Source organism: Chroicocephalus ridibundus, chromosome 13 (genome assembly GCF_963924245.1).
Source record: "Chroicocephalus ridibundus chromosome 13, bChrRid1.1, whole genome shotgun sequence".
In the NCBI taxonomy this organism is placed as follows: Eukaryota; Metazoa; Chordata; class Aves; order Charadriiformes; family Laridae; genus Chroicocephalus; species Chroicocephalus ridibundus.
Window position 1 is genome coordinate 14,863,174 of NC_086296.1, and position 13,822 is coordinate 14,876,995.

The window sequence follows — 13,822 nt, forward strand, 5'->3', positions numbered from 1 at the left end:
CCCCCCAAACTCTCAGGCTGCCAACAGCAGCCCCAGGAAGGGAGCCCCGGGCCCAGGACAGCCATCGTCCATCACCCAAGGCTGGCTGGGGACAAGGCGCCGGGAGAGCCGCATCCTGCGCGGGTGGCCGCGGCATCGCTCGCCCCCTCCCCAGGCAAACCCGGCCCCGCTCCGCCCTCAGACCAGTAAAAAACCAGCAGCTCCTGGTGCCTGCAGCCGCCCCTGCAGCGCGGAGCTCTGCTGCCACCGCCCGGGGACCCGCAGCCCAGCGCCGCCAGCATCCCCTCCCCGGCATCGCCACCAGCGCCGCCAGCATCCCCCCCGCCAGCATCCCCCCCACCCAGCGCCGCCAGCATCATCCCGCCAGCATCCCCCCCACCCAGTGCCGCCAGCATCATCCCCCCGCCAGCATCCCCCCCACCCAGTGCCGCCAGCATCATCCCCCCGCCCCAGAACCTCCCCCCAAAAGCATCTCCCCCCCAGCCGCCCCCCCCCGGGGGAAGGGGAAACAGGGGTAGTGCATGCCCCAGGAAGGGTTTTTTGGGGACGGGGGCTTCGCTGCAGAGCGACAGGAGCTCGCCGAGTCTCAGCGGTTCTTCCCAAGTCTGCTGGGTGCGCTCCCGCAAGCGAGGGGGCGCGGAGGGACCCGGTAAGAAACGCTGCCTGCCTGCAGAGGACTAACAACTCATCGCTTCCCAGAGAAGGGAGACCCCCTAAAACGCTCCCAACCGCCAGAGATGCATCAAAGCAACGATGTCCCCCACGTGCAGCGGGTACCCGGCCATCCCCCGGGGATGCAGGAGCTCTGCAACCCAGGGAGGAAACTCTGCAGACGCCTCCGCTGCATTAAAGCCACACTCCGGGTGTCACCGCAACAGGACAGTGTCACTCGCCCCCACCGGCTCGCGGGGACCCGGCCAGCAGGTAGGTACAAGGGTGCCCGACTCACCGGACTTGTGGACGCTGCGGAGGCAGGAGAGGGAGGCGTTCAGACGGGCGCACTCCTCGCTGTTGGCCCCGAACTTCTCCACGGTCGCGCAGACCTGGTCATCCGTCATGTCCAGCAGCTCCTCCAGGCTCAGCTGCCCAGGGGCGATTTCCTGACGGGGAGGAACGGGGCAGGAGTGAGGAATAAACCATCCTGGAGCATCCTCTCAACCAGCTCCTCAGGGCACACAGATGAAGAAGCTCTTCCCTCCTGCTGCCCCATTGGCGTCATGGACCCCAAACCATTCATTTTCCATCCCAATCTACATGAAAATCCATAGCTCAAAACTCAGCTTTATCTCAACTTTTTTGCACGGTCTCAGGCATATCCCGACCCAGGTCAACACTGGGATATCTGGGAGCACCATGAAAACCTGCCCCCGCCCTGAGCACACACAGGGACTGGCACCCTCGGCACAGGCTTTCCTTTTCCCCTGCGGGGGGCCGTTACAGGAGCACCTTCGGGTGCCAACCCCTCGCTGCACCCATCACCTCCAAAGGCTGAGGACGCGGCAGAAGGATGCTGTGTCCTGCCGTGGCACCACCACGCTGTGACGAGGACACGAGCAACCCATGAGGTCCCCCCGGCACCCACGTCCTTTACTGGGAACAGCAACGGGGTGTCTTCACTGCTGGGGGGAGGAGAGCTGTGGGGTGACCCTGGCCAGCACACCCCACCACGGGCTTGCAGCATCTTTCCACGCAGGAAAACAACCCGGTCCCTCTGCTCCGGTCTCCCATCTCGTTCCCCACAGCCAGCACCGTCCCCTCCAGCCTGCCCCAGGGCTTCAAACCAGTTTCTACCTCGGGGGAAAAAAAAAAAAAGAAAACAAAACTGCCCCCTCACCTAGTTTTGCCCAAGGATCCCACAAACCCCTGGGCAAAACGCTACTGGAGAGGCTGGGCACCCTTCCCGTTCCGGTGGGGGGGGTGCCCAGCCCTTACCTCCATCACCTCCTTGCGGATGTCGACGATGCGGAACCAGTGCAGGAGCTGGGGGAAGCCCTCCAGCTTGGCATTGCGCTCCTGCAAGGCCACCTTCCTCTTGCAGGACAGCTGCCGGCTGAAGTACTTGACCAGCTTGCTCTGGAAGAGAAGGCAAAAAGCCCTGTGAGACCCCCCCCCCCCCCACGGCAGGAGGGGGGCAGGGGATGGGGTGACCGTTGGCAGCTTGGGCTCTGCCCTCTATCTGCCCCCCCCAGCCCCACGGCACACGCAGCCCCTCCTGCCCCCAAAACAGACCCTTGTCACCTGCTGACGAGCTTCCGCTGACCAAGGGACCCTTTGGCATCAAGCTGGGTGTCCGAGGGTGTTGTCCCCGCCCCCCCCCCAAAAAAAAAAGCCCTTTCTCAGCTCTATAAGCTGTGCTTCAGCTCCGAGGTCTTGCTTAGGGGGCTGCACAGACCTCACCCCTCTCACCCCGGGGACCCCACGGCGGGCGGGCAGAGGACGCGGGGGCATCACCAACAGGAATACCAGGCCCTCCCAGCACCCAAAGGATGCGCTCCCCGCCCCCCCACCCCCAGGCTCGGGGCACAGGGACCCCCCCAGCATCCCCCATATGGAGCAGCCACAGCCATCGCTCAGCGCCAAGGCTGGGAAGTGGGTGTTTGCTGCTCATCCCCCCCGCCCCCGACTCCGCCACGCCACCACCAACCCCCACCTGCCCCAACCCTCCTTCCTCCCACTGCTCCTCATCGCCACGACCGCAGCCATCCAGCCCCTCTTTGCTCTGCCGTGTCCCCATCCCTCCGCCGACCGTGTGTGTCCGTTCCCCCCCCCACCCCCCCGGCCCCAGACCTCCCACCACGGGGCCAAAGATGCCGCGTTGGCACCCGCAGCCTGCCAGCTCCCAAAAATAAAGCCGCCGAGCGACTGGCCTCCTTTCTCGGGAATATAGAGCAGAGCCCGGCTCGCTGGAAACCGGCTGGGATTTCCTTGACTCCCGCTTTTCCCGGCTGGGTGATTCCCTGCCGCCGGCAGCTTTAGATGGTGCTGTGCCCCCCACTCCGCACCCCAAAAATAGATGAGCAAAAACATGGGATGGTTTGGAATAGAGAGAAGAGGGAAGAAGCTTCTCCATCTTTCCCGGTCCCTTCCCTCGGTGGTACCCAGCGGCGATGGCCATGGGCCTTGGCGCCCCAAGATGCGTGGGGGTAGGGGGAAACAGCCCCCCTGCGCCCACCCGGGGTGGTTGGGGTGGGCTGGGGGCACCCAGAGAGGTGTAAAACAGGGCAAACCAGCCCCCTCCTTGCTGCTATGGGGGGGGGGGGGGTGGCGGGGGACAGGCGGCACGGGAGAGGCTGGTGGTCCCCATCTCCTTGTCCCACCAGCGTCACCCAAGTGGGGGACAGCTCTGCCAGCAGCCGGCCACCCCCACCCAGGTGGCTTCTCCCGGCCTGGCTGACAGCCACGGAGATTAATTAGGGGAAACGAACATCTGAAACGAGAGCCAGGGCAAGCAAAACGAACGGCGGGGAGGCCGCAGGGAGCCTCGTGGGGCTGGTGGGGCTCGGCAGCGTCCTGCCCAGCTGCCAGGTCCGCTTTGGAAGAAAAACCGCTCTCCTGAAACCCATCGAAGGGTTTCGGGGTCAGCCCCCGTCACTACCCGTCACACGCCCCCCATCAACCCCCGTCACACACCCACCCCCGCATCCTAAACGTGCCCCGGGCCCTTGGTGGGGAAACGGCAGCAGGTACCTTGAACGCGCGCCGAGGCAGCCCCTGCCCCGAAATAAAACCCTTCCCCGCGCACAACCGCAACAAAAAAAAAAAACCCTCCTAAAAACCTCACCTCTGTCCCCACCAGCCTGCTCTTCATCCGTTCCTCTGCCCCGGCTCCCAAGGCTGAAAGCCCAGGAGGAATCAAAAGGGGATGCCGGAGCCACGACAGCCCCCTCCGGCACTAAAATTGGGGTCTTGGAACGGGGACGGAGCTGGGGACTGGGCAACCACCACCACCACCATACGGAGACATACTGGGAACAGGGAAAAGATGGAGGAAGCGGAGGGCGGTATTTAATTCCCAGACTCCAGGTGTAGCACATTCACCCCACCCAGCCCCGGATGAAGACCCCAAGGGGCCATCGTTAGCACAAACGAGGACCCAGGTGAGACCCCCCCGGTGCCCCAGGTGAGGGTTGAAGCTCTGACCCGTGTCTCTGCTTAAGCCAGGGGGAGAAGCAGCAGCCCAACACACCTCTGCCAAGCCCAAAACCGCTTCTTGTTTTGCCGAGACCTTCACCAAGGCGAGCTGGAAAGGGAAGCGATTGAGACGGCCGCGGGGAAAGCCCCGTCCCCGCGGTGGCGGAGATGCTCTCGCCCACCCCGAGCCGCTGCTCAGCCCTCCCCGCGCGGGACACGGATTTTGCGGATATGGTAAACGCCGCTCTGCTGCAAAGGCCAGATCCTGCTCTCTGTTCCCGCTGGGGGCACAACGCCCCCCTCCCCCCCCCACCCCAACTGCCTCAGCTCTTCCCTGCCTCAGTTTCCCCAGCTGGGAAATGGCAGGGGTCACTGTGGGTATGCAAGTGGAGTTGGGGAGGGGGAGTCCCGGCAGCGTGGGGGGTGCTCGCTGTTTTGGGGGATACGCTGCCGGTCCAACCCTGGGTGCTGCCCCCCCGGGGGGGGCTGTGGGGGGGTCCTACACCTTCCCCCGGAGCTGGGGCTCGAGTTTTCACACCCTTTCAAGCGCTTCCCCCCCCGCCTCCAGCACGGCGAAGGGGTAAGGCAGGGTGCGATGCTCCGACGAAAGGGGCCAAAGCACGAGCAGCTGCTTGCCCTTGGCCACAGCAAGGGGCCAGCACCCCCTGGGTCCCCCCCCCCCCCCGCCAGCTCCTCCCAGCGGTAGAGACGCGCTGAAAAACAAGACCCCGGCGGGGATGGGTACAGGCAGAAGGAGGGATGTCCCCAATCCACGTCGCTCCCCTGGGACCCTTGGGGTGACCCCGGCGAGGCGAGGGGTGTCCCGTCCCCCCCGCCCCCCGGCCCTGCTCCCGTGTAAACCCTGCCTCCCCTCCGCACCCCGGCGGGGATTTCCAGCCTCCTCCCATCACCCCGAGAAGGATTTCCCCTTGGCAGCCGCTCACCCCAAAACCCGGCACAGCGGCGAGCCAGCGTGGGGGGGGGGGCGAGTGTGTGTGTCCCCACCGTCCCCTCGCAGGCCCCGGGCGCGGGGAGCAAAGCAGCCGGTCTCCAGGGAGCAGGAGGGGGGGCTGTACACACACACACACACACACACACACACACCCCGGCATGGCACCCTGACGTCAGCCGGGCTGGAGACGGCACCCAGCCCTGCCTGGAGACCGGGGAGATGGAAAATCCACCTGCGGGAGAGCGAGGGGAAAGTGAATTAACCTCGCACAGGCAGGGCCACGCGCTGCCGGTGCCTGGTCGGCCGCGGAGAGGACGCTCATCCCGCTCGGCACGGATACCCGTGCCGGATTACCTTCGTGCCGCCAACCAGAGAGGTTGCTCGGCGCCTCCCAATATTGCCGGCACAGCGGACGCTTTCCCACAGCGCCTAGCCACAACCGGAGCGACTCTTCCCCAACTCCTACCAAGGGGCTCGTTATTCCGGAGGCACCTGGAGCACCCTCAGGCTGGGGAATACCTCGCCATGGTTCTATTTTCCCTCTCGGGGCTCTTTCCAGGCCCTGCTAGGCTCATGTGCCATCTCTGGCTCTGCACATCATTTATTCCAAGTGCTTCTAAATGGTCCCCGGGGGCTCCCTCTGGGAGTACAGGGGCCGAAATGGCTCATCCCGGCATCCTGGAGACGCCTGGCTCTCCAGGAGGACGCAGCCCAGGGATGCGTTGTGCTCACCCGCGGTATTAGACACCAGAGAATCCACACATCTGGGCAACGAATATCCCAGTGTTGGGGCGGCGTCTCCTTTGAGCGCGGCCCGTGCAAGTTGGGAAATGGCCACAGCTCTTCCCCCGGTGTCTTTTCCCATCCTCGCCCTCATCCCCACGCGGCAGCTGAAAGCATCCCGGGAGGGTTCCCAGTTCCCGGCAGGAACATGGCAACTTGGGGAGGGGGAAGCGCCAATCCCGGGGTTATCCTTGGAGCCACTCGCGGGTTTCTGGGGCGCGCCTACCCACGCTTTGAAACCGGGTGGAGTAACCCCGGGACGGAGGGCAAGGAGCCGTGGGACAGCCGGAAAAATCCACCGGCACCGAGCAACTTTTCCATCTCGCTTTTACCCCGTGCTGCCCCTGGATCTGCGTCAGACGCGTGGGTAGCGGCACCCCCCCTTGGGTATTTACACCCCGAACCCCTCAAATTTAGAGCTGCAAAGCCTCACTGCCGTGCTCAGGTAGGGGAATAAAGCTAATTAATCAGCTTTATTCCCTAATTTAGAACTGCAATGCCCGACTGCCGTGCTGGGATGGGGAATAAAGCCCCACCGCCCGCGCAGGACCGGGCAGGGATAATGGGGGCAGCCGCTCGCCTCCCACCCTCCTGCTCCGACGATGCTCAGCCCCAGATCTGCTTCCATAGGAAGCAAACTGGTCCCGAATCCCACCCCGGGAGTTGTCGGTCGGCGTTTTGGTCCCAGTTGCTGCCTTGGTTTCTGCTGGAGCCCATCCCCGAGGTGCAAGGAAGACCTAAAAGCCTTCCGGCCCCGAGGACCGCCACCGAAGCCAGGCTGCGGCCAGTGGTACCCATCCCAAAGGAAGGATGCTCCGTCGCGGGATGCTGTTACCAGCTCCCCGCACAGCACACGAAGGATGGGAGCTCGCCTGTACCTTGAGGCGGTTTAAAAATAAAAAAGCATGGGAAAACTTCTATTAATCCGGCAAAATCGGGGCTTAGCGTACGAGGATTACCCAAAAAAAATGCGGATTCCCCCGCTTTATTCCAGGCTCGCGCTGATGCCGGGGCCGTGCAAGGTCTGCGCTCGGGGTGAGACGTCCTCCCAGCCCGCCCGTCCCTGGTCACCGTCCCCTTCGCCTCGCCGGTGCCTGGCCCGGCTCTGCCGCCGCCAGATGGGCAGGGACGAAGCGCCGAGCGGGGCCCCTGCGTCTGCGTCGTGTCCTTGGGACGCGGTGGTGGCAGCAGGGACTCAGGGCCAAGCTCGGCTCCTGTTTAACTCTGGCAGCAACCCAGGACAACACCGCCGGGAGCCGGTCCGGACCTACACCCATGCGCCGGCACTGGGAATCCAGCCCCGGATTCACCCGTTGTGGCTCCCCTCCTGGGAATCGCCCTTTGTCCATGTGGAAATGCAGCGGGTGAGCGTCGGCGGGGACGCCCATGGCTGAGACATGTGGCAGGCTCCCCGTTTTGGGGCTGTTTTAGGGAGCGCGATGCCGGGGCTCCCCACGGCGGGTGCAGCACGATCCATAGGGGTTGGAGACATGCTTCCCCGTGAGTACCCGGGATTTGTGGGGGTGGCATCCCCACGGCCACCTTCGAACCCTCCGGCTGAACTGCTCCGGTGACACCAGGATGCTGCTTCACCCGTGTGCTGTCGCGGGATGCCGGGAAGGAGCATCCCACCAGGATGGCTTCTCCATGCTCTCGGTGCCGTCCATGGGATGGAGGAACTCATCAGCTCTACTGACCCTGATGCGGCCGTCAACTCCACGTGGGATAAACTTCCGTACTCCTGCACCACTGGGCATCGGCTCTTCTGGGGGGGTTTTGAGCCTGCGTGCCCCCCACCAAGTCTCCCACGCACCCCAAAACCGCTGCTGCTTCCTCCCCACCTCCCGGTCCCTCTTCCGAGGTTGCTCCGGGGCCACGAGTGGCCCAACAGCTCCACGCTGAGCCCGCAAGCCCCTCGCGTGGAGAGGTGGGATGGGACGGGGCTTGGATGGAGGAGAGGTGACGGCAGGATCGGTGCGGGACCGCGGCGCAAGTCGGCGCCTGGGCTGCAGAGCGGGGGGAGCTGCCCCCCGACTCAGGGGTCCCCCCCAACAAGCGGCAGAGCAGCGGCACGACGATGCCCCCGCTCGCTCCGCCGGCGCTGGGGACCTTCGGGAGCGAAAGCAGCAGGACGGGGGGTGTTGCGGTGGCGGTCCAGAGCTGAAAACCACCCCGTGGAGGGGCTGCGAGACCCCGGCAGGGTCCTGTGCCACCACGTTTGGGTTCTCGGTGACGGCAGCCAGGTTAGAAAGCACCAGCCAAAAGGTCTGAGCGAGGCAGGGCTCCGAAATCCCCCCACCCACAGCTCCGGCTCCGCGTCAGCCACCTCCACACCACTACGGGCCCAGCGGCATCTCCCTCCCCGAGGTCACGGCATCGTCGCAGCCACGCTTCTCCCCGCTCTGCCACCGGCTGCGGTGTCCCGCTCACCCCTGGGCATCCCAGCACCTTCCCTGCCCATCCCAGCCTGCCGACCTCCTACTGAACCCCACATCCATCCCCAGCCGGCTCCCGGCACACTCCGAGGGGATCCTCTTCCTATGGGGCTACAACAGACAGGGCCCCCGCCCGGCAGCTTTTACTTAGGGATATTTTTCCCCATCTGTGAAACATAAATAAATCCGGCTGGTGCTTCCCTTGGCACAGCTCCGCTGCCTTCGCCCCTGGCAGCATCCCCTTCCCACTGGGGCTCTCCCCGCTGTCTGGGAAGGGTGGAGGGTTTGCGAAGGAATGGGGGGCGAGGATGCTGGAGCCCGGCCGAGGGGATGCAGCCTGCTCGGGAGGTAGGAGCACGCGGGGGAAGGATGCGGCCAGGCCGGGGGGCCGCTGCTTGGTGGGAGGGATGCAGGTGGGCTGGAGGGGATGCTGCCTGGTGGGGAGGTAGGAGGCCAGGGAAGGGATGCGGCCGGGCTGGGGGCATGCAGAGCGGTGGGAGGGATGCAGCTGTTCCTGGGGGATACAGGCCAGTGGGAGGGATGTGGCCAGGCCAGGGGGGATGCAGCCGGTGGAAGGCATGCAGCCGGGCCAGGGTGGGATGGATGCAGCCCGGGGGGATGGATGTGGCCCGGCCAGGGGGATGGATCCTGGCAGAAGGGATGCAGCCGGTCCTGCTGGATGCAGCCAGGCTGGAGGGATGCAGCCCGGTGGGATGGATGTGGCCAGGCCAGGGAGGGATGCAGCCAGTGGAAGGGATGCAGCCGTTCCTGCTGGATGCAGCCAGGCTGGACGGATGCAGCCCGGTGGAAGGGATGGGGCCCAGTGGAAAGGATGCTACTGGGCCAAGGGAATGCAGCTGGGCCGCGGGGATGCAGCTTGGTGGGAGGGTTGTGGCTGGGCCAAGGGAATGCAGCTGGGCCACAGGGAAGCAGCTTGGTGGGAGGGTTGCGGCTGGTCCTGGGGAATGCAGCCCGGTGGGAGGGATACGACAAGGCCAGGGGGGATGCAGCCTGTGGAAGGGACGTGGCTGGGCTGGGGGGATCGGCCCGGTGGCAGGGATGCAGCTGGTCCAGGGGGACGCGACCAGGCCGGGGGGGGATGCAGCCGGTGGAAGGAATGCTGCTGGGCCAAGGGGATGCAGCCCAGTGGGAGGGATGCGGCTGGGCCGGGGGGATGCAGCCTGTGGGAGGGATGCAGGCAGGCCCGGGTTGGGGGGGGCGGGATGCAGCCCGGTGCGGGGGGACGCAGCCAGGCCGGGGGGACGCATCCTGATGGAGAGGTAGGATCCCGGTGGGAGGGATGCGGCCGAGCCGGGAGGATGCCGTGCGGCCGGAGCCGAGCCGGGGGGGATACCGGGATGATACGTAGGGGAGAGGGAGGCGGGGGGGGGGGGCCAAGCCCCTCCGTGCAATACCGACAGGAGGGTTCGACGGTACCGGACCCACCTCGGGGGCCACCTGCAGAGCGCGCAGCCTCACTGGGGCGCACCGCAGCGCCACGGGGGAGCCCGGCGCGGCCCGGCGTCGGGAGGTGGCGGAGCGGGGTGGGGGGGGGGAAGGCTTGAATATAGGATGGATGGATGGATGGATGGATGGATGGATGGGGGGGGGGGGGGGGGGTCGGCGGGCCCCTACCTCCAGGGTGCGGATCTCCTTCTGCGTGAGGTCGTTGGAGGCGGCGCACTTGGTGCGGAGCCCCTCCAGGTTGGAGATGCTGATGTCGATCATGTTCTGGACCAGCTCGCACTGCTGCAGCGCCTTCTGCAGACTCAGCTGCTGCTCCTCGCTCCTCGTCATGTTGTCCTCATCCATCGCTCGCCGCGCCCCCCCCCCCCCGCCGCCGCCGCCGCCGCCACCCTCCTCCTCCTCCTCCTCCTCCTCCTCCTCCTCGTCCTCCTCCTCCTCCTCCTCCACCACCCTCCACCCCCCCCACCCTGCCCGCCCCCCCCCCCCCCCGCCCCGCTCAGCCCCGCTCCGCCGCGGCCCGCAGCATCGCGGCCCCGCGGTGCCCACCGAGCCGTCAGCGCGGCGCCGCCGCCGCCGCCGCCGCCTTCCCCCCCCCCCATCCCGGCCCCCCCCACAACCACCACCACCACCATCCTCCCCCCCCCCCCTTCCTCCCCCCCCACCCCCCCCCCCCCCCCCCAATCCTTATCGGGCGCGGCGGGGCGGGGGCGGGGGCGGCGCGCTCCGGTTCCGCGGGGCCGCGCTTCGCTGCGCGCCGCTCCGCGCCGTGTCACACACACAGGGGGGGACACACACACGGACCCCCCCCGCCACACACACACACACCGGTATCCCCCCATCCAAGGGCACCCGGCCCCGGCACGGTGCGGCGCGGGGGAGCCCCGGGGGAGGGGGTGTAGTGGGGGAAGGGGGGCTGGTGCAAGGGGGGGGCCAGGTGCAATGGGGGGACTGGGGCGATGGGGGGGACTGGGGGGCCTGGGGGAATGGGGGGGCTGGGGCAGTGGGGGGGGACTGGGTCAATAGGAGGGCATGGTGAAATGGGGGGACTGGGGCAATGGGGGGACTGGGGGAATGGGGGGGAATGGGGGGACTGGGGCAATGGGGGGACTGGGGCAATCGGGGGGACTGGGGCAATGAGGGGGAACTGGGCAATGGGGGGCCTGGGGAATGGGGGGGCTGGGGCAATTGGGGGGGACTGGGGCAATGGAGGGTCTGGGGGAATGGGGGAGCTGGGGCAATGGAGGGTCTGGGGCAATCGGGGGGGCTAGTGCAATGGGGGGGCTGGGGCAATGGGGGGTGTGGGGCAATGGAGGGGGGTGCAATGGGAGGGGCAGGTTCAATGGGGAGACTGGGGCAATGGGGGGCCTGGGGGAATGGGGGGACTCGGGAAATGGAGGGGGCCTGGTGCAATGGGGGGGGGGCAGGTGCAATGGGGGGGCCTGGGGGAATAGGGGGGCAGGTGCAATGGTGGGGCTGTGGCAGTGTGGGAGGCCCTCATGCAATGAGGGGGGCTGATGCAATGTGGGGCGGGGGGGGCAGGTGCATTGGCAGGGCTGGAGCAATGGCGGGGGGGCTGGTGCAATGGGGGGGCCTGGGGCAATGGCGGGGGCAGGTGCAATGGTGCAATGGGGGGGCAGGTGGATTGGGGGACCCTGGTGCAATGGGGGGGGGGGGCAGGTGCATTGGGGGGGCTGGGGCAATGTGGAGGGCCTGGTGCAAGGGGGAGGCTGGTGCAATGCTGGGGGGCAGGTGCAATGGGGGGACTGGAGCAATGGGGGGGAGCCTAGAGCAATGGGGGACCCTCATGCAATGCCGGGGGGGGGGCTGGTGCTGGTGAAATGGGGGACCCTGGTGCAATGGGGGCACAGGTGCAATGAGGCGGGTTAGGGCAATGGGGGACCCTGCTGAAATGTGGGGGGGGGTCCTGGTGCAATGGGGATCTTTGGGGCAATGGAGGGGTCTTTGCCGCAGCGGGGGGGGCCTGGTGCAATGCTGGGGGGGGGGGCGGTGCAATGGGGGCTCCTGCTGCAGAGGAGTCTGTGCTGTGCGTTGCTGCAGGTGCAGCTGGGGGGGGGGGCACAGGGGACGCGCACCCCCAAAGGCCTAAGGAAGCCGTAAGTGGGGTGCAGTGGGGCCCTGCAGAAGGACCCACACGGCTCGGGGGGCAGGAGGGGGACGCTGCTGCTCAGGGCCAAATCCTGCCTCACGCTGTCACCCCAAGGGTGACCCAGAAGGGCACAAGCCGGGGGGGGAGGGTGGGGGTAGCCAGGATGGGAATCTGCAGCGGGATCCTGGGAAAGCCAAGGAGGGACCCTGCGGCCCTGCCCCAGCAATGGGATTTATCCGTCAAATTAAACCGGCCGCGCTCGCAGCCGTCACCTCCCTCCGAGTGCTAAAAAAAGCCTGAAATTTCCTGATTTTTGCCCCCTCCCCCCGCCCCCCCCTTTTTTTTTTTAAATCAGATGTTTTAATTCCCAGGCTTGCCCCCGCGCTGGGGTGACCGCACAGCTCCCTTTCCCTCCCCCTCACTCACAAGCCACTCGCTTGCCTACCAAAAACTCTCTTGGAGGGGGGCAAGAAGCGTGTTAGAAGGATTTTAAAGAAAATTACTGGAATTTTAGTGTTCTGGTGGGTTTTGTGTTACCCTGCCGCCAAGAGACCCCAAAGCCGCAGCCACCCCGGCTCTGCAGAGTGTCCCCAAGCCCGTCTGCAAGGGGGGACGTGGAGGGGCTCCCCCTGGATGGGACGCGCCGGCAGCTCCCGGTCCAGAGCCAAAACCCAAGGGCCTGAGCGACATGGGGCTGGGAGGGGTGACAAGGGCGGGGGGGGAAATGCATCAAAAGGGTTCATAAAGCCAATTCTGTAATAATAATAATAATAATACCAACAATAATAACAAGAAGGATAAATATGAGATATGAGATATGATATGATGTAATGTAATATAATACAGTATAATATTATTTAAAAGGGGATGCCAGATGATCATAACCGAGCTGAAGGGGAGGGAAAGGATATGATATATGATATACTATATGATATACTATAATATAAAATATAACGTATTTATATAATATGATTTAAAAGGGGTTGCCAGACTATCATACCCGAAGTGAAGAGAGTAGAAGAGGAATAGAATAGAATAGAGGAGGAATAGAAGAGGAATAGAAATATGGAATAGAATATTCTATTCTAGAATACAGAAAAGAATATTCTATATTCTAGGAATATATTCTAGGAATATAGAATAGAATAGAAATATAGAATGGAATGGAAGGGAATAGAATGGAAGGGAATAGAATGGAAGGGAATAGAAATATAGAGTAGAATAGAGTAAAATAGAAATATATAATAGAATAGAAATATAGAGTAGAATAGAGTAAAATAGAAACATAGAACAGAAATATAGAGTACAACAGAATAGAAATATAGAATAGAAATATAGAATAGAAATATAGAATAGAAATATAGAATAGAAGAGAGTAAAATAGAATATAGAATAAAGTAGAAATATAGAGTAGAATAGAGTAAAATAGAAATATAGAATAAAGTAGAAATATAGAATAAAGTAGAAATATAGACTAGAGTAAAGTAGAAATATAGACTAGAGTAAAGTAGAAATATAGACTAGAACAGAGTAAAGTAGAAATATAGACTAGAACAGAAATACAGAATAGAATAGAGTAGAACGGAAAAATACAGTAGAGTAGAGTAGAGTAGAGTAGAGTAGAGTAGAGTAGAGTAGAGTAGAGTAGAACAGAACAGGCGCTTGGGGAAGGCAACGATCACCAGATATTTAAACGATCACCAGACATTTAACCCTCGGCCCTGCTGGGAACGCGATGCAATTCCTGTCATTAACTGGAGCACAGGGGGAAAACTAACACCGCTAACGCGCCACGGCGCTGGCCGCGTTCTCTCCTGGGGGCTCCTGGCCTTAATCAAGTCCTTCGTGACCGCGGGAGATAAGAGGGCAGGGCACTCGCTGTACTCACAGCATTTGCAACAACAGATTATTATTCACACACACACACACACCCCCCCACACACACCC

General features: G+C 63.5%; 2 protein-coding genes across 6 annotated transcripts in view; one reads left to right on the plus strand and one right to left on the minus strand.

Moving 5' to 3' along the window:
• Positions 1–10,167, minus strand: part of KSR2 (kinase suppressor of ras 2) — a 99,667-nt gene extending 89,500 nt beyond the window's left edge. For all 5 annotated transcript variants that reach the window (XR_010073121.1, XR_010073120.1, XM_063350720.1 and 2 more), the window contains exons 1-3: positions 9,937–10,167; positions 1,933–2,073; positions 950–1,100 (exon numbers count right to left, since the gene is read on the minus strand). Coding sequence is in view for 3 of the 5 variants with exons in the window: in XM_063350720.1 (XP_063206790.1) it covers positions 950–1,100; positions 1,933–2,073; positions 9,937–10,113 (469 nt within the window). In the remaining 2 variants the exon portion in view is untranslated. The remainder of the gene's footprint in view (positions 1–949; positions 1,101–1,932; positions 2,074–9,936) is intronic.
• The window catches only part of RFC5 (replication factor C subunit 5), a 15,692-nt gene continuing 11,395 nt past the window's right edge, over positions 9,526–13,822 (plus strand). The window contains exon 1 of the mRNA XM_063350723.1: positions 9,526–9,581. Coding sequence (XP_063206793.1) covers positions 9,574–9,581 — 8 coding nt within the window. The 5' untranslated portion in view covers positions 9,526–9,573. The remainder of the gene's footprint in view (positions 9,582–13,822) is intronic.